Source organism: Arachis ipaensis, chromosome B8, assembly GCF_059453495.1.
Source record: "Arachis ipaensis isolate K30076 ecotype BB chromosome B8, ASM5945349v1, whole genome shotgun sequence".
In the NCBI taxonomy this organism is placed as follows: Eukaryota; Viridiplantae; Streptophyta; class Magnoliopsida; order Fabales; family Fabaceae; genus Arachis; species Arachis ipaensis.
In genome coordinates, this window is record NC_142443.1 from 117,622,247 (window position 1) to 117,644,233 (window position 21,987).

The 21,987-nt window shown below is 37.4% G+C and overlaps 1 protein-coding gene and 1 non-coding gene across 2 annotated transcripts; both read right to left on the minus strand.

The window, feature by feature from the left end:
• Nucleotides 1-244: 244 nt before the first annotated feature.
• On the minus strand, nucleotides 245-352 carry LOC148549384 (small nucleolar RNA R71). The gene has a single exon (XR_015898708.1). It is a non-coding gene; the product is annotated as a small nucleolar RNA R71 (small nucleolar RNA).
• Nucleotides 353-20,029: 19,677 nt separating this feature from the next.
• Nucleotides 20,030-20,968, minus strand: LOC148549385 (uncharacterized). Its single transcript, XM_088495731.1, has one exon. It carries the CDS (start codon nucleotides 20,966-20,968, stop codon nucleotides 20,030-20,032), a length of 939 nt encoding a protein of 312 aa, XP_088351857.1.
• Nucleotides 20,969-21,987: the final 1,019 nt, after the last annotated feature.

The following is a 21,987-nucleotide window of genomic DNA, read 5'->3' on the forward strand; positions in this document are numbered from 1 at the left end:
CTGCAAGTTCCATGGACTTCCATCTGAAGATCCTTTTCAATTCTTAACTGAATTTTTGCAGATCTGTGATACTGTTAAGACTAATGGAGTAGATCCTGAAGTCTACAGGCTCATGCTTTTCCCTTTTGCTGTGAGAGACAGAACTAGAGTATGGTTGGACTCTCAACCTAAGGATAGCCTGAACTCTTGGGATAAGCTGGTCAAGGCTTTCTTAGCCAAGTTCTTTCCTCCTCAAAAGCTGAGTAAGCTTAGAGTGGATGTTCAAACCTTCAGACAGAAGGAAGGTGAATCCCTCTATGAAGCTTGGGAGAGATACAAGGAACTGACCAAAAAGTGTCCTTCTGACATGCTTTCAGAATGGACCATCCTGGATATATTCTATGATGGTCTGTCTGAATTAGCTAAGATGTCATTGGATACTTCTACAGGTGGATCCATTCATCTAAAGAAAACGCCTGCAGAAGCTCAAGAACTCATTGACATGGTTGCTAATAACCAGTTCATGTACACTTCTGAGAGGAATCCTGTGAGTAATGGAACGCCTCAGAAGAAGGGAGTTCTTGAAATTGATACTCTGAATGCCATATTGGCTCAGAATAAAATATTGACTCAGCAAGTCAATATGATTTCTCAGAGTCTGAATGGAATGCAAGCTGCATCCAACAGTACTCAAGAGGCATCTTCTCAAGAAGCGGCTTATGATCATGAGAACCCTGCAATAGCAGAGGTAAATTACATGGGTGAACCCTATGGAAACACCTATAATCCCTCATGGAGAAATCACCCAAATCTCTCATGGAAGGATCAACAAAAGCCTCAACAAGGCTTTAATAATGGTGGAAGAAACAGGTTTAGCAATAGCAAGCCTTTTCCATCATCCACTCAGCAACAAACAGAGAACTCTAAACAAAATACCTCTAATTTAGCAAACTTAGTCTCTGATCTATCTAAGGCCACTCTGAGTTTCATGAATGAAACAAGGTCCTCCATTAGAAATTTGGAAGCACAACTGGGCCAGCTGAGTAAGAAGATCACTGAAACCCCTCCTAGTGCTCTCCCAAGCAATACAGAAGAAAATCTAAAAGGAGAGTGCAAGGCCATTAATATAACCATCATGGCCGAATCCAAGGAGGAAGGGAAGGACGTGAATCCCAAGGAGGAAGACCTCCTGGGACGTCCAGTGATCAATAAGGAGTTTCCCTCTGAGGAACCAAAGGAATCTGAGACTCATCTAGAGACCATAGAGATTCCATTGAACCTCCTTACGCCCTTCATGAGCTCTGATGAGTATTCTTCTTCTGAAGAGAATGAGGATGTTACTGAAGAGCAAGTTTCCAAGTTCCTTGGTACAATCATGAAGCTGAATGCCAATTTATTTGGTAATGAGACTTGGGGAGATGAACCTCCCATGTTCACCAATGAACTAAATGCATTGGATCAACTGAGATTGCCTCAGAAGAAACAGGATCCTGGAAAGTTCCTAATACCTTGTACTATAGGCACCATGACCTTTGAGAAGGCTCTATGTGACCTTGGGTCAGGAATAAACCTCATGCCACTCTCTGTAATGGAGAAACTGGGAATCTTTGAGGTGCAAGCTGCTAGAATCTCATTAGAGATGGCAGACTATTCCAGAAAACAGGCTTATGGACAAGTAGAGGACATGTTAGTAAAGGTTGAAGGCCTTTACATCCCTGCTGATTTCATAATCCTAGATACTGGGAAGGATGAGGATGAATCCATCATCCTTGGAAGATCCTTCCTAGCCACAGCAAGAACTGTGATAGATGTTAACAGAGGTGAATTAGTCCTTCAATTAAATAGGGACTCCCTTGTGTTTACAACTCAAGGTTATCCTTCTGTAAACATGGAAAAGAGGCATAGTAAGCTTCTCTCAAAACAGAGTCAACCAGAGCCTCCACAGTCAAACTCTAAGTTTGGTGTTGGGAGGCCACAACCAAACTCTAAGTTTGGTGTTGAACTCCCATATCCAAACTCTAAGTTTGGTGTTGGGGAGTCTCAACAATGCTCTGAACATCTGTGAGGCTCCATAAGAGCCCACTGTCAAGCTATTGACATTAAAGAAGCACTTGTTGGGAGGCAACCCAATATTTATTTAATTATATTTTTTATTGGTTATATGTCTTCATAGGTTCATGATCATGTGAAGTCACAAAAACAATTGAAAAAAATGGAAGAAAAATCAAAAATAGCAGAAGAAAAATCACACCCTGGAGGAAGGACTTAAGGAGCATATGGCTGGCGTTCAACGCCAGAACAGAGCATGGATCTGGCGTTGAACGCCAGAAATGCACACTGAGGAAGAGCTGGCACTGAACGCCAGAAACAAGCATCTGGGCGCTGAACGCCCAGAACAAGCATCAATTCGGCGTTAAAACGCCAGAATTGCATGCAAAGGCATTTTACATGCCTAATTGGTGCAGGGATGCAATTTCTTGACACCTAAGGATCTGTGGACCCCACAGGATCATCTCAGCATCTGTGGACCCCACAGGATCCCCACCTACCACCACTCACTCTCTTCCCTCTTCTCAATGCTCATCCTCTCTTCCCAATAAACACTCTTCCCCAAAACTCTTCACCAATCACCTCAATCTCTCTTCCCTATCACCACTTTACCACTCACATCCATCCACTCTTCCCCATAAACCTACCTCATAAACTCCACCTACCTTCAAAATTCAAAATCAATTTCCCACCCAAACCCACCCTATATGGCCGAAACTAACTCCCTCCTTTCCTCCATATTTTCTTCTTCTTCTTCATCTATTCTTTCTTCTCTTGCTCGAGGGCGAGCAATATTCTAAGTTTGGTGTGGTAAAAGCATAAGCTTTTTGTTTTTCTATTACCATTGATGGCACCTAAGACCGGAGAATCCTCTAGAAAAGGGAAAGGAAAGACAAAAGCTTCCACCTCCGAGTCATGGGAGATGGAAAGATTCATCTCCAACGCTCATCAAAACCACTTCTATGATGTTGTGGCCAAGAAAAAGGTGATCACCGAGGTCCCTTTCAAGCTCAAGAGAAATGAGTATCCGGAGATCCGACATGAAATCCAAAGAAGAGGTTGGGAAGTTCTAACAAACCCCATCCAACAAGTCGGCATCCTAATGGTTCAAGAGTTCTATGCCAATGCATGGATCACTAAGAACCATGATCAAAGTAAGAACCCGAACCCAAAGAATTATCTCACCATGGTTCGGGAAAAATACTTAGATTTTAGTCTGGAAAATGTGAGGTTGGCGTTTGACTTGCCTATGATGCAAGGAGATGCACGCCCCTACACTAGAAGGGTCAACTTTGATCAAAGGTTGGACCAAGTCCTCATGGACATATGTGTGGAAGGAGCTCAATGGAAGATTGACTCAAAAGGCAATCCAGTTCAACTTAGAAGACTGGACCTTAAGCCTGTGGCTAGAGGATGGTTGGAGTTCATCCAACGCTCCATCATCCCCACTAGCAACCGATCTGAAGTTACTGTGGATCGGGCCATCATGATTCATAGCATCATGATTGGTGAGGAAGTAGAAGTTCATGAAGTCATCTCCCTTGAACTCTACAAAATAGCCGAAAATCCCTCCCAAGGCTAGCTTTCCCTCATCTTATTTGCCATCTATGTTACTCAGCTGGAGCTTTCATAAAAGGAGACATTCCCATTGAGGAAGAGAAGCCCATCACTAAGAAAAGGATGGAGCAAACAAGAGAGCCCACTCATGGAGCTCAAGAAACGCATGAGGAAGCTCACCATCAAGAAATTCCTGAGATACCTCAAGGGATGCACTTTCCTCCACAGAATTTTTGGGAGCAAATCAACACCTCCCTAGGAGAATTAAGTTCCAACATGGGATAATTAAGGGTGGAACATCAAGAGCACTCCATCGTACTCCATGAAATTAGAGAAGATCAAAGAGCAATGAGGGAGGAGCAACAAAGACAAGGAAGAGACATAGAAGAGCTCAAAGACATCATTGGTTCCTCAAGAAGGAAACGCCACCATCACTAAGGTGGACTCATTCCTTGTTCTTAAATTCTCTGTTTTTCGTTTTCTCTATGTTAAGTGCTTATCCATGTTTGTGTCTTATTACATGATCATTAGTATTTAGTAACTTTGTCTTAAAGTTATGAATGTCCTATGAATCCATCACCTCTCTTAAATGAAAAATGTTTTAATTCAAAAGAACAAGAAGTACATGAGTTTCGAATTTATCCCTGAACTTAGTTTAATTATATTGATGTGGTGACAATACTTTTTGTTTTCTGAATGAATGCTTGAACAGTGCATATGTCTTTTGAAGTTGTTGTTTAAGAATGTTAAATATGTTGGCTCTTGAAAGAATTATGACAAGGAGACATATTATTTGATAATCTAAAAAATCATAAAAATGATTCTTGAAGCAAGAAAAAGCAGTGAATACAAAGCTTGCAGGAAAAAAATGGCGAAAAAAATTAGAAAAAGAAAAAGCAAGCAGAAAAAGCCAAAAGCTCTTAAAACCAAAAGGCAAGGGTAATAAAAAGGATCCCAAGGCTTTGAGCATCAGTGGATAGGAGGGCCTAAAGGAATAAAATCCTGGCCTAAGCGGCTAAACCAAGCTGTCCCTAACCATGTGCTTGTGGCGTGAAGGTGTCAAGTGAAAACTGGAGACTGAGCGGTTAAAGTCAAAGTCCAAAGCAAAAAAAAAAGAGTGTGCTTAAGAACCCTGGTCACCTCTAATTGGGGACATTAGCAAAGCTGAGTCACAATCTGAAAAGGTTCACCCAGTTATGTGTCTGTGGCATTTATGTATCCGGTGGTAATACTGGAAAACAAAGTGCTTAGGGCCACGGCCAAGACTCAAAAAGTAGCTGTGTTCAAGAATCAACATACTGAACTAGGAGAATCAATAACACTATCTGAACTCTGAGTTCCTATAGATGCCAATCATTCTGAACCTCAATGGATAAAGTGAGATGCCAAAACTATTCAAGAGGCAAAAAGCTACAAGTCCCGCTCATCTGATTAGAGCTATGTTTCATTGATAGTTTGGAATTTATAGTATATTCTCTTCTTTTCATCCTATTTGATTTTCAGTTGCTTGGGGACAAGCAACAATTTAAGTTTGGTGTTGTGATGAGCGGATAATTTATATGCTTTTTGGCATTGCTTTTACTATGTTTTTAGTAGGATCTAGTTACTTTTAGGGATGTTTTCATTAGTTTTTATGTTAAATTCATATTTCTGGACTTTACTATGAGTTTGTGTGTTTTTCTGTGATTTCAGGTATTTTCTGGCTGAAATTGAGGGACTTGAGCAAAAATCAGATTCAGAGGTTGAAGAAGGACTGCTGATGCTGTTGGATTCTGACCTCCCTACACTCAAAATGGATTTTCTGGAGCTACAGAACTCAAACTGGCGCGCTTCCAATTGCGTTGGAAAGTAGACATCTAGGGCTTTCCATCAATATATAATCGTCCATACTTTGGCCGAGTTTAGACAACGCAAAAGGGCGTTGAACGCCAGTTCTACGCTGCAGTCTGGAGTTAAACGCCAGAAACACGTCACGAACCAGAGTTGAACGCCAGAAACACGTTACAAACTGGCGTTCAACTCCAAGAATGACCTCTCCACGTGTAAAATTCAAGCTCAGCCCAAGCACACACCAAGTGGGCCCTGGAAGTGGATTTATGCATCAATTACTTACTTCTGTAAACCCTAGTAACTAGTTTAGTATAAATAGGACTTTTTACTATTGTATTAGAGATCTTCGGATCATCTTATGATTTTTTAGTTCATCTTTGGATCATATTGATCATGTTTTGGGGGCTGGCCATTCGGCCATGCCTGAACCTTTCACTTATGTATTTTTCAACGGTAGAGTTTCTACACTCCATAGATTAAGGTGTGGAGCTCTGCTGTTCCTCATGAATTAATGCAAAGTACTACTGTTTCTTTATTCAATTCAACTTATTCCGCTTCTAAGATAGTCATTTGCACTTCAATATGAATGTGATGAACGTGACAATCATCATCATTCCTCTACGAACGCGTGCCTGACAACCACTTCCGTTCCACCTTAGATTGAATGAATATCTCTTGGATCTCTTAATCAGAATCTTCGTGGTATAAGCTAGATTGATGGCGGCATTCATGAGAATCCGGAATGTCTAAACCTTGTCTGTGATATTCCAAGTAGGATTCAGGGATTGAATGACTGTGACGAACTTCAAACTCGCGAGTGCTGGGCGTAGTGACAGACGCAAAAGGATAGTAAATCCTATTCCAGTACGATCGAGAACCTCTAGATGATTAGCCATGCAGTGACAGCGCATCGGACCATTTTCACAGAGAGAATGGGATGTAGCCATTGACAACGGTGATGCCCTTACATAAAGCCAGCCATGTAAAGGAGTAGGACTGATTGGATGAAGACAGCAGGCAAGCAGAAGTTCAGAAGAACGAAAGTATCTCTATACGCTTATCTGAAATTCCCACCAATGAATTACATAAGTGTTTCTATCTTTATCTTCTAGTTATTTATTATTTATTTTCGAAAACTCCATAACCATTTGATATCCGCCTGACTGAGATTTACAAGGTGACCATAGCTTGCTTCATACCAACAATCTCCGTGGGATCGACCCTTACTCACGTAAGGTTTTATCACTTGGACAACCCAGTGCACTTGCTGGTTAGTTGTGTGAGTTGTGAAGTTATGTTTGGACCGTGGTATTGTGCACCAGTTGTTGGCGTCATTGCCAGGGAGAGAACGAACAACAAATTTTACAACCTCTGAGTAACAATTTCGCATACCAAAGCCCACAGAGCATCATCCAAGCTTCGTTCCCAATCCTTTCTACGGGTACTTACAGTCCGTTCTAGGATTCTTTTCAGTTCTCTGTTAGAAACTTCAGCTTGCCCATTTGTCTGTGGATGATATGGAGTCGCCACCTTGTGGCGAATCCCATACCGGACCATGGCGGAGTAAAGTTGTTTGTTGCAGAAGTGGGTGCCCCCATCACTGATTAGTACCCTAGGGACACCAAATATGCTGAATATATGTTTCTGGAGGAACTTTAGTACTATTTTAGTATCATTGGTGGGTGTGGCAATGGCCTCTACCCATTTTGATACATAGTCAACTACCACCAGAATATAAGTGTTTGAGTATGATGGTGGGAAAGGCCCCATGAAATCAATTCCCCATACATCAAACAACTCAATCTCCAAGATTCCTTGTTGAGGCATGGCGTAACTATGAGGCAAATTACCAGCTCTCTGGCAACTGTCACAGTTACGTATAAACTCCTGGGAATCTCTGTAGAGTGTAGGCCAGTAGAAACCACATTGGAGGACCTTGGTGGCTATTCGCTCACCTCCGAAATGGCCTCCATATTGTGATCCATGGCAATGCCAAAGGATCCTCTGTGCTTCTTCTCTAGGCACACACCTACGGATTATTCCGTCTGCACATCTCTTAAAGAGATAAGGTTCATCCCACAAGTAGTACTTTGCATCAGAAATTAATTTTTTCTTTTGTTGCCTGCTGTATGCCTTGGGTATGAACCTTGCAGCTTTATAGTTTGCAATGTCTGCAAACCATGGTGTTTCCTGAATGGCGAACAAATGCTCATCCGGAAAGGTTTCAGAGATTTCAATAGAGGGAGAGGGCGCCCCTTCTACTGGCTCTATTCGAGATAGATGATCAGCCACTTGGTTTTCTGTCCCTTTTCTGTCTGTTATTTCTATATCAAACTCTTGCAGAAGCAATACCCATCTTATAAACATGGGTTTTGAATCCTGCTTTGTAAGTAGATATTTAAGAGCAGCATGGTCAGTGTACACAATCACTTTTGATCCTACTAAGTATGATCTAAACTTGTCAATGGCATAGACCATTGCAAGCAATTCCTTTTCTGTGGTTGTGTAATTTTTCTGGGCATCATTTAAAACACGGCTAGCGTAATAAATGACATGCAGAAGTTTGTCATGCCTCTGCCCCAGTACTGCACCAATGGCGTGATCACTGGCATCACACATTAATTCGAATGGTAATGTCCAGTCTGGTGCAGAGATAACTGGTGCTGTGACCAGCTTAGCTTTCAGAGTTTCAAATGCTTGCAGGCACTCTGTGTCAAACAAAAATGGCGTGTCAGCAGCTAGCAGGTTGTTTAGAGATTTTGCAATTTTTGAAAAATCCTTTATGAACCTCCTATAGAATCTTGCATGCCCCAGGAAGCTTCTGATTGCCTTAACATTGGCAGGTGGTGGTAATTTTTTAATTACCTCTATTTTAGCTTGATCCACCTCTATTCCCTTGTTTGAAATTTTATGCCCAAGGACAATCCCTTCAGTCACCATAAAGTGACATTTTTCCCAGTTTAAAACCAGGTTGGTCTCTTGGCATCTTTTCAAAACCAGTGTCAGGTGATCAAGACAGGAGCTGAATGAGTCTCCATATACTGAAAAGTCATCCATGAAGACTTCCAGAAATTTTTCCACCATATCAGAGAAAATAGAGAGCATGCATCTCTGAAAGGTTGCAGGCGCATTACACAGCCCAAAAGGCATCCTTCTGTAAGCAAATACTCCAGATGGACATGTGAGGTATAAGGACTCCTTCCACGACTGCTCGGCTTTGAGGAGTGCTGCTCATCGTCCAAGGAGAATGACGGAACACCTCGGTAATGCGAAACACGGCGGTGGGAGCACCTGCAAAAAGCACTCCGACACTCAAGCCATAACAAAATATTAAGAAAGCAATACGAATGAGAAGTGAAATGTATTTGTAACCTGTTTTCTCCTGGGCTATCTGGTTTGTTTATATAGATGAGTGAAGTGTTAGCTTCCGTTTGTCCGTTCCGATCTTTTTGGTGGGGTGACGAGTGCTGTTGTTATTGATAACGGACTAGAGATGGTGTTTGACTTGTGTGAAACTATGATCAAGTTGTGGCTGAGTTCTGCGTTATTATCTCCGGATTATTTGGTCGGTTTTGATGTTGATCTTCTTACCGAGTTTATGGGGTACACGTCAAGGGTAAATGAGGGTTAATTGTCATTTTCAAATTAAATTGGGCTAGATAAAAAGTCCATTGTACATATTTATAGAAATATCATTGTCTCCCTAGCGGGACTAAAAAAAATCAGAAACATCCTTGCAATCCCTCAACCCCTTAACCTGATCGGCCTCCTAAAGCATAGCCTGTGCCCGATGTGGATTCTGGCCGTTGCCACCACACAGACACCCAAGATAGCGGGCCAACTCCCCACAGACGCATCAACGGCGGTCATCCTCGTACATATCATTAGGACAGTAGCATGTGTGTGGCTCGAACAACAGACGATTCTCGCACTGAGTTGGATTGCATCGGCAAAGGCCTCCACAACGCCGATTAGCCTCCTTACAGCAACATCGGCAGGTCTTTAGCGAGCCATGCACCCACAGAATTTTGAAAATAAGTTCTTTTCATAGTTGAAGAGAATGAAAAATCCCTTAAAAGATATCTGTTGAGTTATTACACTTTATATACTATGTACTTCTTGTGTACTCCCACTAAAAAAAATTACAACAAATAAACCCTACATCTATTACTAATAAAACAATAATTTAGGTAACAATAATTACATGATCTAATAATATTAATTTTTTTAAACACATACAAATAAATACAAATTAATTAATAAATCAATAAAATAAAAATTATTTATTCTAAGAAAAAAAATTTATACATAATTATTTAATTATATAAAGATACTCAGACTTCGAAATTATTTTTTGGATATAGTTTATGAATTGTAATTTTTATTGTGTCAAAATAATATACTATTATAATAGTATTGACTAATTTTATGTCTATCTTTGTATTAGTTATTTTTAAAATTTAAGACTTGATTGTTTTTAAAATGTTAATAAATACATGTATTTTAAATTTTAATTTTAAATTTTGACTATTTTATATTTTTATTTATGTAGCACTGAATCAATAAGTTCAACCTGTGACCCACCGATTGAACTAATGTATCAGCTCGGTTTTGACAACTATGCTACTACCTCTACCTTCTTCATGACTTCATCCCCATCATTATGGCTTCTACTTCTATTATTTTTATTATGTAACCACACTTTATTATCATCATTATTTCTTTTACCGGCATTATCACCGATATTAATATCATTAATATTAATGTTCTCTTCTTTCATTTCTTGTTCAATGCTATTTTTTCTTTAAAAGGTCTTTGTATTATAATTATTTTTTTTACGACATATAATTTTTAATAATGGTCTTTCTCCACTTAGCCATTACGGTAAAAAAATTTTTTAGAAATAAACTTATTTAATAGTTTTTGAGAGTTTGAAACCCCATAAACTATAAATAAAATCCCAACAAAATTAATTTTGTTACTATGTAACGATTTTTAGTAGAAGAATCATATCATCTCAAAATAAAAAAAAAATAAAATTAAAATATCTTTTTTTTTATAGGAATTACCTTCTCCTTCAAAAAAAATAGACCATAGTCGAATTTGGTGTTTGCTATATTTAGCCATTTTATTTTAATACGAGTCTAACGACTAATATCGGTCTATGGTATTTAATTATTTATATATCCATCAATTACTTTATTAATTAATTGTTGATTTAAAAAATATAGACTTCCAAATTCTAGCAAACCCGATTATAAGAATTAAGATTATGAATTAACACTCAAATGTTCCTAAGAAATTTTATAACCGGCACTTATTTATGGCAAATAAATTTTTTTTTTATTTTTAAAGATTATTTTCGTTAAAATGATCAATTCATTATTTTAAGAAAAGGTATGAGGAGCCAATGTAATTGCTATATAATGTGTACAATGGGAATATTTTTTGTAATTAAAATTAAATGATAATTAAAGTAATTAATTATTATTTATTTCAAATTTTAAATTCAACCCAAATAAGGATTCTATACCGTTAATAATGCAAAATTGAAAACTGCCAACCCTCTCCCCTCATTTACAGGGAATTGCTTCTCGGAAATTCTCACCTTCTCTCAACGGTGCCACCCCGCAACCCGCAACAGCTGTCATCACGCATAGCCTTGAGAGACGCTATCGTGCGCACCGCGAAGGACCGTGCAACACCGTCCCGAGGGTTGCTTCGTTCGTGCAGCCGTGGACGTCCCAGTCGGAGAAGATCCCCCTCCCCCCAGCTGGCAACGGTTCACCCTCCGACATCATCATTCATCACCACAAGGTTATACACAAACTGCACTTCTAGTTGCTCTCATTGTTCTAGTTATTGCTATCAATCTTCAAGGTGCCATTGCTGACTATGGTGGTGGTTGACAGGGTGGACATGCCACTTTCTATGGTGGTGGTGATGTTTCCGGCACAATGGGTCAGTTTATTAGAACCATTTTTTGTGCATGTGTTGATTATATTAACATAATAATAATATAAATTGTTAGTGTTGTGCATTTTGTTTAGACTTGGTCATTATTTTTTTCTGTTCTTCAACTATAGAAGATGTAAAATCTCAAACACAATGTTCTTTATGAAATTTTATGAACCACTAAGTTGGATGTTTATTCTCTATTTTTTAAGCAGATTTCAAAAAGAAAAGGCCACTTAGCAACTAATAATGAATTGTTTCCTTAAAAGAGTCTAGATGTGGTTTATCCTGATCCAAAGCGCTGCTGCTATTTTACAAAAAGTTATAACAGATATGTGAAGAGAACTGGATTCCTTTTAGCAACTGTTTAGGTAGAATTTCTAATTGGTAGAAATTTTTTTTGATGTATTGTTTAATGTATTCTCCTAACAATGCAATTCATGTTATTGCCTTTTAAGCACTATTATTTAGCTCAAATAATATAAACTTTCAAACACTATTATTTAGCTCATATATATGTTTAGCTCAAATAATATACACTTTGCAATCAAATACTAGCTAAGAGAACAACAGAGATAATATTATTCCAAAAGTTGAGTTTCAAATTCCAAGATGCATCCAAGCATAGTGGTACTATTCATTCATTCATTAACTACAACTACGGTAGAGTGTATATTGTGTTCACTTGGATCATATAGTATATAACAGATACAATAATAAATTTTCTTTCAGGCTTCAGAGAAGATTTTAGAAATCTTCATCACATATAGAAGCCTTAACAATTGAAGTGGAATGGAATCAATTTATCTTTTCCCTTATTTTCCTTATTATCCTTATCATCATCACCTTGCTTCTTACTTGAAGAACATCCTGCCACTAATAAGAACAATTAAAAATATTCAAGAAATTATTATTACGGTAATGGAAATTAAAATAATTTAATTATCATACAGCAGGGTGTAGTAGTTGCTTACATTTTTCATTAAACTTTTTGGCTCGCTCTATGATTTCTTGGCATCCAACAGTAAAATTATGCATAATCTCACCGTGTGTTTGGAACTGCTCATGGGATTCGACTTCCGGCTCCTCAAAATTCATCACCACATCTGTTGTGTTTGTTTCAGGAAAGCTTTCGACGACGGCAGCTGCGGCGGCTTCGGCTTCATTCACCTGCTGAAAGTTATCCGCTACTGATGATGATTCCAACAATGGCCGTGGCTTCTTTAGATCCTTTTCTGAAGTTGGTGCTGCTGCTTCAGATGCTAGCCTCTTACATTTATCCTTCTTATTTGGATCCTCATCCATTTCTGTTTTGTGTGCTGCAAACAATAATAATGAATTATTAAGCTATAATTACATTTTTAATTTTCTTATTCTTGGCAATGGATTATATGTTCATTTTTGGAAGTGTTATAGCTTCTGGTTTGGTGCTTGTGCTTGTTCTGTACGGTTCTGCATCAAATAAGAGAAAATTCAGTGTTCCAAGTGCAACAACACATGTACAAAGTATAAAGACATTAGAAAATGGTACATGAACTCCACCAGAAGTCTCAGAAGGATGTGATGATATCATCATTGTAGGTGCTGGTGTTGCTGGTGCAGTCCTTAATTTCACTCTTGGAAAGGTAATACAAATATTTCTTTTCTAGTTTTCTCTATTTAGAATTCTATTTTATGATGGTTTCTTTGAGTTATAGTCTCTAAATAAGTCTTAACTCATAGATAAGATCTTATACTATGGTCTAACTAAATTGACATAAATAAAATAAAATACAAAAAATGTAAGTTATAGGCCGCAAAGAATGTATATCCTAGAGAGAATAGTGTTTTGTATATATTCATTTTCTGTTTTTGTTTCTATGGCTTGGAGCTCCAATGGTTCTTTTTCATGAAGGGAAGTATAGATATATGTTCTAGAATTTAATTTTGATGCACTTTCAGTGTAAAGTAGTTAATATAGGCTGGATGTTTATTTTACTAGGTAGGTCGATAGTTATTTTCATTCTAATTTGGATGTTTATTTGATTTGGATTGAATTTAATATAATTTTGCCTGATAAGAAGAATTTGTTAAAAAATATTGTGAGCATGGTGTCTATTATAAATTAAAATTTTACTAACACGCTTAATCTTGTTTAAGTTAGTCATTTTCTTGGTGGTTTACATTGCTGATATCTATGTCATAGTACCATATGTCACTTAATTCCTTTGGTTGTTTTTTTTTTCTTTGTGTTTGATTGCAGGTCGTGGAAGTGATGGACGTGACTGAGCTAGAAACTAATGAGACGGAACTTAGTCATATTGTAGAATTGGATTTAGTGTACCATTCAATGAATTCAAGTATGCTTTGGAGTTGTTGCAGTTAGATATAAGTGATTAAGTTATAACAAGGTTATGTGACATTTAGATTTGTAAAACAAATACTAAATTGTATTTTTCTTTAGCCATTTAAACTAAGTCGGATGTTCATTTTACTATGATTGCATATGGTTCTTTCCATTCTAAAGTAGATGGTTATTTTGGGTATATTATTTGTCTTTTACTTGATTTCAATTGCACATGGCCTGCAAGTGTTTTTATTATGCCGGTTGAATTAGATTTAGTTTAATTTGATTGAATTTAAGCTGGGTTCTAGTTATGCCATTTAAACATGATGCACGAGTGGTATTTTTTGTCAATTGCTTAGTTGTTTTTTATCAACTAATGTGGATGTTCATTTTACCGTGTATGCGAATTGTTCATTTCTTTTTAGAGTGGATGTTTATTTTGGGTATACCGTTTGTCCTTTACTTTATTTTCTGGTTTTTGCATCTGCATGCTCTGCGTGTTTCTTTTTTTTTTTTTTTGGTTTGGGAATTATAGATTAAAATACGATTCGTGTAAACATTGATATTAACTTGAAAAACAAATAGAGTCTTAATTTGAAATTAAAATAATTTTTTTTATTACATAACATTTACACGAGATATATAATTTATAGTTTAAAGAAATACTAGAAAGCTAATAGTTAGTCATCAATATTTAAAAGTGTGTTAACATAAGAAGAATCTTCAAGAAATGCTGCATCATGATGATAATGTTAAGCTCTTCAAGGCTAAGTTAAGGAAGCTTGTCAAGAGCTCTCTACTTGTAATCTTTCTCCAACATTTTGGCTGCTAGAGATTGTACATGTGATCCTTCTGTCTCTTCCTTGCTCTTCAATTTCGTAACTCGTGCGATAGTCGATGTGCACTGAAAAGCAGGAACACAGCTCAATTTTCAGGCATATCAATTACTAGTGTGTAACAAGAACTCATTAACTCCAAGCTTTAGAAGATAATCAACAATTTATGAAAAAAAGTCTTAACCTCAAAAAAGCATAACTAAATGATTAACTAAATAATTGCTTTCAATATAACCAATAAAATAGAGTGAAACTCAATTCCAACACAAAATAAAATGAACATATGCATACATAGTAAATGAACATCCGCTTTTTAGTTGATAATAAACATCTAACAAATTAACCAAAATTTCATCTGTGCACCATGTTTACATAGCCTAACTCAAACCCAACTTCAATTCAAGAAAAGATAAACTAAGACTAATCCAATTTTTCTCCATTACTCGGAAACCACTTAACAAAAGAAACTAGTGGAGCATGTACATGCAAAATTCAGCAAATCAAGCAAAAGATCAATATTATAAGTAAAATAAACTTCTACTTTTCGAATAAATGAATCATCTGCATAATAATAAAATAAACATCCACTTTAGTTGATAATAAACATCTAACAAATTAAGAAATTTTATTCAATTATTCCATTCTTAATTAAAATCCAATGCCACCACCAACAGCACAATCAGATAGCATATATGCTACTACATAAGGTCTTTTTTTGTTATTATATACATGATATGTTGCTAGTAATTAAAAAGAAGCTAAGTCATAGTTGGATGCATGCTAAAAGAAATGCAGAATACCACTTCTATGTTATGCAGCTTATTTTTTATAAAAGTCTCTTCCCTCCATGATATGTCGCTTATTTTTGGCAAAAGCTTGACATAAAAATCAATTCAAACTTGCAGCTATTCTGCAAAAAATGGCATATATTAAACAAATTATAGAAAAGATGGCCTACTGTTAATTGACTTATTCCAATGGCTAGATCAACTTTTAGTTTGTTTTTGAATAAAATTATATTTTATTTGTCTATTTCTTATATTACTTAGTTAGCAATTTAATCTTCAGAAACAACTTTCAACAACATTTTGGTGTGCAATATTTTTCAGCACAGAAAATAATTAAACCCTTCAGAATTCATAGAAATAATTTCACACAAAATGGCATATCATTAGAGTCAAAAGAGAAAGAATCAACTAACGTCATCAATGTCCCAAACCCTGGCAGTTTTGTCAAATGAAGTTGTTGCTAAACGAGGCATGCTTGGACTAAAACAAACATCGGTGCTCGTAGACGAATGCTCTTCCAGAACAGCCTTCTGCTTCAAGGTATCCATGTGCCATAAAACAGCCTGTACAGAAAAATAATTGGGAGGAAAGCGGGGGGCAAGCGAACTGGTTGCGAACGGCAACGTAGGAGGCGCGCACTGGAGGGTGAGCAGCAGGGGTCTGGACGGCGCTGATGGAGGTGCGAGGTCACTCGCCGCCGCTGCGGTGGGATGGTCAAGAGAGGTCTTAAGGATTGGGTAGGGAGGGTTGCCGTCAGAAAGAGATTGGGGAAAATTTGAATTAGGGATTAGATGATTGTAGTTAAAATAAAACTGAATAGGATTTTTAAAATTAGGGTAAAAGGTGAGTTAATTTTTATTTTTTATTGATATTGGGCTTAATAAACAGCCCATTGTACACATTGTATAGATATCCCATTGACTCCCTAATGGGATTCTTATTTTAAATAAAAAATACTATTTGTACATTAAAATCAGACACTAATATATTTGTGTATAAATATATGTGTAGTTTAATTTATTTTTAATGTGCATTTATATCCTAACATATATTTTATATCTGTGACTGATTTTGATGTACATGTAGCATTACCCATTTTAAATATATGTTAAATAAATAAGTCCATATAATTATATTAAAAAACATTAAATTTCAAAAAATATTATTATAATACAAATTAATCTCTCTAAAAGAAAATAATAAAAATATATGTCGTTTAGGTTTTGGCACTTAAATATCCAAAAAACGATGTCGTATCACTTGTTATGGGAGAAAAATTTTCAATAAATATCATTTATGATGTTTTTGGGCTATTTGAGTGCTAAAATAAAAACGATGTTGTTTTACATAGTCTAACGTAGCTTGGCATCAGGCTGTCCACGTCAGTATTTTAATAATGTTCGTACCTCAGAAATTGTTCCAGAAACTAATATCAGTTACATTCACAAAATTTGGAGACTAAATAATAGAGACAATTAAAACTTCAGGGATTAAATTAAAGTTTGCCTACAAATTTAGTGACAAAATTGAGTATTTAGCTGAGTAAAGACTTAATCTGGTCCCTATCTATTTTCACGAAGGATAAGGTGATCCTTGTCGAATAAAAATAAACACTTCGATCTTCAATCTTTTTATTTTGGCATAATATAATTCCTCTGTTAAAACATTTGTTAAATAGTCATGACAATTACTTTTATGGGGGTTTTAAATCTCTAAACCTTTTTCCTCACAAGTTCTTTTCAATAATATGACTAACTATGATTATTACTATTTATAGTTATAAAAATTGAACTAAACTGATCAATTCAACTAAAAAATTAATGAACTAAACACTAATTTATTCCAATTTAACATTTTAACCGTTAAAAAAAAATAAACCAATCAAAATTAGTATAAACTAGTATGAACTAAATTGGTCAAATAGTCAACATGTATGATCAACTTGAAAATTTTTAAAAAACACGCACAAATGGTGGAAATTAAACTTGGCTCTTCAAATATGAAGAGCAAGCTAACAACCATTATTCTCATCTGTTTTTAATTATCTTTTTTTAAAGATATATTTTTTATTGCATAAAAGAACTTTATACCTGGAGTACATTATGTTCTCCTGGAGTACATTATGTCAAGACAAAGGAATTTTTCAATTGAGATGTTAAATAAAAATTATCTAATGGGTAAAGGAGAGAAAGAAAACAATTAAGAAAGAAAGAAGTTCCAAAGTGCTAGTTACTACTGTTCATAGAGAAGGTGGTCTGAGAAAATGATGTCGCCGGTATTCCTCCTCCAACAATATCGCCTGAGACGGAATTTCCCCAGGTTCCTGGCGTTTGTCCTCGAAGACTAAAGCGTTCCGCGTCAACCAAATCTGCCATAAAAGGTAAGCCACCTGAGCACTTTTGATTCTGAAATTGGGTTTGGATTTCTCAGCTTCCATGAATTGACTCCACCAATCCCAAGCTTTTAGGTTAGGGTCGCAGGGAATAGTGCTAGCTACTGGGGAGCTGTTCCAAATTTGAAGAACTTCTGGGCAGAAGACAATGGCATGCATCGGTGTCTCCGGCGCCCATTAACAGCGGGGACAAAGGCTGCTAACATGTGGTAATTTCTCGTTCAATTTTGCTTTAACTGCAATGCCTTCATGGGCTAATCTCCAAGCAAATAATTTGACCTTTGGTGTTACTCTCATTTTCCACAAGGTCTTCCACATTTCTGAGTCTGCATATCGGGGATGGAGTGAATTCACTGGAGGGGGTGAAAGAATTGGTATGCTATACTATACCCAGATTTTACCTAGTACTCTCCTGAGTTGTTATTGCACCATATAATCGAGTCTTCCTCTTCTGTGATAGAAATTTGTTAAATTTGCTGAGCTATGTCTAGTGGAAAGCTTCCATAAGGAGTTGTTGATTCCATTCTCCCTCGGCTATGATTAGCTGTCTAACCCAGGTAAGCGATTCATCTCTGCATTCATTAACTGCAATGCAAAATGGTGGTTGGTCCCCAAACCATGGGTCTTCTCTGATTCTGACAGATCCCTGAATTGAAACTTTACACTTAACTCCTTTCTCCAAAATTTTCCTTCCTTCCAAAAGACTCTGCCAAGCCCAGGATGGTCGATTTCCTGGTTTGGCTTCTAGATAGGATCTGTATCTGAAGTACTTATTCTTGAAGATTTTGTAGAAAAGAGAATGTGGTTTAGTCATCAGCCTCCATCCTTGTTTAGCTAACATGGCTAGATTGAATGCCTTTAGGTCCTTAAACTCCATACCCCCGAAATTCTTTTCTCTGGTCATAGTGTCCCAACTGATCCATTGCATCTTATTTTCATTCTATTTCTGTCCCCCACCAAAATTGCATCATCATTCGGTGTAGTTCATCCAAGAGGGTATCTGGGAGTTTGAAACAGCCCAGAGTATAAATTGGTATAACTGAACCCACTGCTTTGATCAACACCTCCCTTCCACTAGCAGATAGAAATGATTTCTTCCAATGCGAGAGCTTCTTCACCACCTTCTCTTTTATAAAAGCAAATGTTTCTTTTTTGGTTCTGTGTACTATGGAGGGTAGCCCCAAATATTTATCCTGCATCCCAATATTTGGGACTTCCAAAGATGCCGCTAGTTCAGTTCTGATGGGTAAAGGGGTGTTTTTGCTGAAAAACACAGCAGACTTGGAGAAATTAATTTGTTGTGCACTTAGTCTGCCATATAGTTGGAGAATTTGGGATAGATTAGAGCAGTTGTATTGGGTAGCTTTACAAAATAAGAGTGAATCGTCGGCAAATAGGAGATGATGAATAGTCGGACATCTACTGTTCAATCGCAGTCCTTGAAAGAGGTTATTCTGTTCTCCTTTGTGGAGCAGATAGGATAGACCCTCTGCGCAGAAAAGAAATAGATATGGTGAGAGGGGGTCTCCTTGTCTGAGACCCCTACTTGGTTTGAAAAAACCAGTTGGTGTACCATCCACAATAACAGAATAGGATATAGTAGAGACACAAGCCTTCATCCATTCAATCCACTTTGAGCAAAAATCCAACTTCTTCATAATAAACCACACAAAACTCCATTCTACCCTATCATATGCCTTACTCATATCAACCTTTATCGCCATGTCGTTTCCCCCATAGATTTTATTCTTTAGAAAATGCATGCATTCATGAGCCACAAGAATGTTGTCGCTAATGAGTCTTCCCCGAATAAAAGCACTCTGATTGTCACTTATTAACATACTCATAAATGGTTGAAGTCGATGAACTAGAACTTTCGAGATAATTTTGTAGAAGACGGTGCTGAGACTGATTGGTCGAATTTGATTCATAGAAGTAGCTTGAGTCACTTTAGGTATCAAACAAATTTGGGTGTGGTTAAATCCCTTTAGAATACTGCTGCCACTAAAAAAACTTCTCACAGCCTTGCATACATCCCCTCTAATCCTGCCTCAATAGAACTGATAAAATTTTGTGGTGAATCCATCGTCTCCTGGGGCGGCTTCTACATTAATGGAAAATGCAGCCCTTTTAATTTCATCATCTGAGACTGGTTTAGTTAGACTCCTATTCATTTTAGAAGAAACTTTGACTCTAAGTTCGGTGAAAAATTGAGAGGGATCTTCTGGATTATTGCTTTCAAATAAATCAACAAAAAACCTCTGTGCCCTGTCGCCTATTGCCTCGGATGTGGTGCACCAATTCCCCTCTTCATCCTCTAATTTCCATATCTTGTTTCTTCTATTTCTGGACTGGTTTTTGCATGAAAAAACTTGGTATTTTGATCTCCCCATTTTAGCCAGCTCACTCTTGATTTTTCTTTCCAGTAGCGTTCCTCACTAATGTGGGCGGCAGCTATTTCATCTTCTAATAATAGAATATGTTCTTTGTCTGCTGTTGTTGGGTCTGTCGTGGCCACTGATAATAGTGCTTTCAGCTCGTCTATCTTCTTTTTAGAGTTACTTATTCCAGCTGATTGCCATTTAACCAGTTCATGTCTGTACTTCTTTAATTTCTGAAACAGTTGGTACATTGATGAACCTGGAAAAGAAGTCAGCCATGCCTCAGATACAATTTTATCAACCTCTGCCATTCCACACCATCTCTCTTGAAATCTGAAGCGCCTCTTGCCCTTATGTGTTGTCTGGTTAGTGCACATCAAGAGCGGTCTGTGGTCTGATCCTGTGTCTTCTAAGTGAGTAACATTGGCCCAAGGATACTCCTCTCTTAGTTTAGGAGATAGGAGTCCTCGGTCTAGTCTTTCTCGAATAGCACTATCTTGGCAACTTCGGTTCCACCAGGTAAACTTATCACCATTAAAACCCATATCTATCAATTGTCCTTTGTTGATAAAGTCTTGGAAAGATTGGATTGATTGAGCTGATTTCTCCCTTCCTCCCTGTTTTTCTTGATTAGACAAAATTACATTGAAATCACCAATTATTAAGTGCCGTTCTCCCCTATTCTCCATAAGATTTAGCAGCACCTCATATTGGTTATTGCGAATGTGATCAGAGCTGTGTAAATGTACTGCAAAGACTTTCCAAATCAGCTGTCTTTCTTGATCCTCTATGGAAAAAAGGATGAAAAACTCCTCAACTTTTACCACTTTCACCTTTACACCCTCTTTCCATGCAAGCGCTAGTCCACCAGCCATTCCATTAGGATTCACAGTGAAGATTTCCTGATAACCACAATTTCTCAACTGCCTTTCAACATAAGAGGGTTGTTGTTTAGTTTCACACAAAAACAACACCTCTGGGGAATGGGAATTCTTAATCCCTTTGATGTTGTGAACTGTCAGGGTTTTTCCAAACCCCAACAATTCCACATGAGCATCTTCATGGCCCTTGGGGTGCCGCTTTTGGGATGGCACCCTGTAGCCCTTCAGAAACCTCAATTGCATAACCAGTTCCTTCATGGTCTGTCTCCTTTTCTCTTTGCTCAGAGCTCCTTTTTACTCCAATGATTGGTTCAATAGAATCCCTCACATCAGTCCTTCTTGCTAGCTGTTTGATTTTCTGTTTCTTCTTGCACCTTTCTGAACTTTCATCATTGGTTCCCAGTTGAAAGCCTCCTATTCCTCCTATATTTAGCTCTCCCCCAATTCCTCCTAGGCTCTGGTTAGCTTCAGTACCAGATAGCAGTGGTAGGTTTTCCATTTTTTGATTCTGCTTTGTGGTGTTATAGGAATTGTGTATAGGTGGTGGATTTGTGTGTTCTTTTGGGGCTATGTTATTGTGAAAGAAAGGAGTATATTTTGGGTTGGATAGTGATAGTTGAGAAAAACTCTTCAATAGGCTCACTGGTGTAGGCTTACTATCTGGGTGAATTGACCTGACTTCCTTTCTTCTATGATTAGGGTAGGCATTCTCCTTAGTTTCATCAATTCTCCAGCCAAGTTGATCTGCCCTTAACTCCTTATTCCATCTTTCTTCCACTTCCTGGTTTATTTCCGAGATCTCCAAATAATTAGCACGGTTTCTAGTTTCATGTCCAATGTGTCCACAGAAGCCACAGTAAATCCCAATTTTCTCCTACTTCAGCATGATTTCAAACATAATTTTGTCAGGACTTGATACCTTAATTGACTGTCGAAGAGTTCTGGTTACATCTAAGTTGACTCTCACTTTCATAATCCTATCCTCCTTCCCTCTCATCAAGAAGGAATCCACC

What these genes read in the sequence shown, in the direction of transcription:
- LOC148549385 (XM_088495731.1), bottom strand. Translation starts at nt 20,968, where the DNA reads ATGGCTGGTGGACTAGCGCTTGCATGGAAAGAGGGTGTAAAGGTGAAA.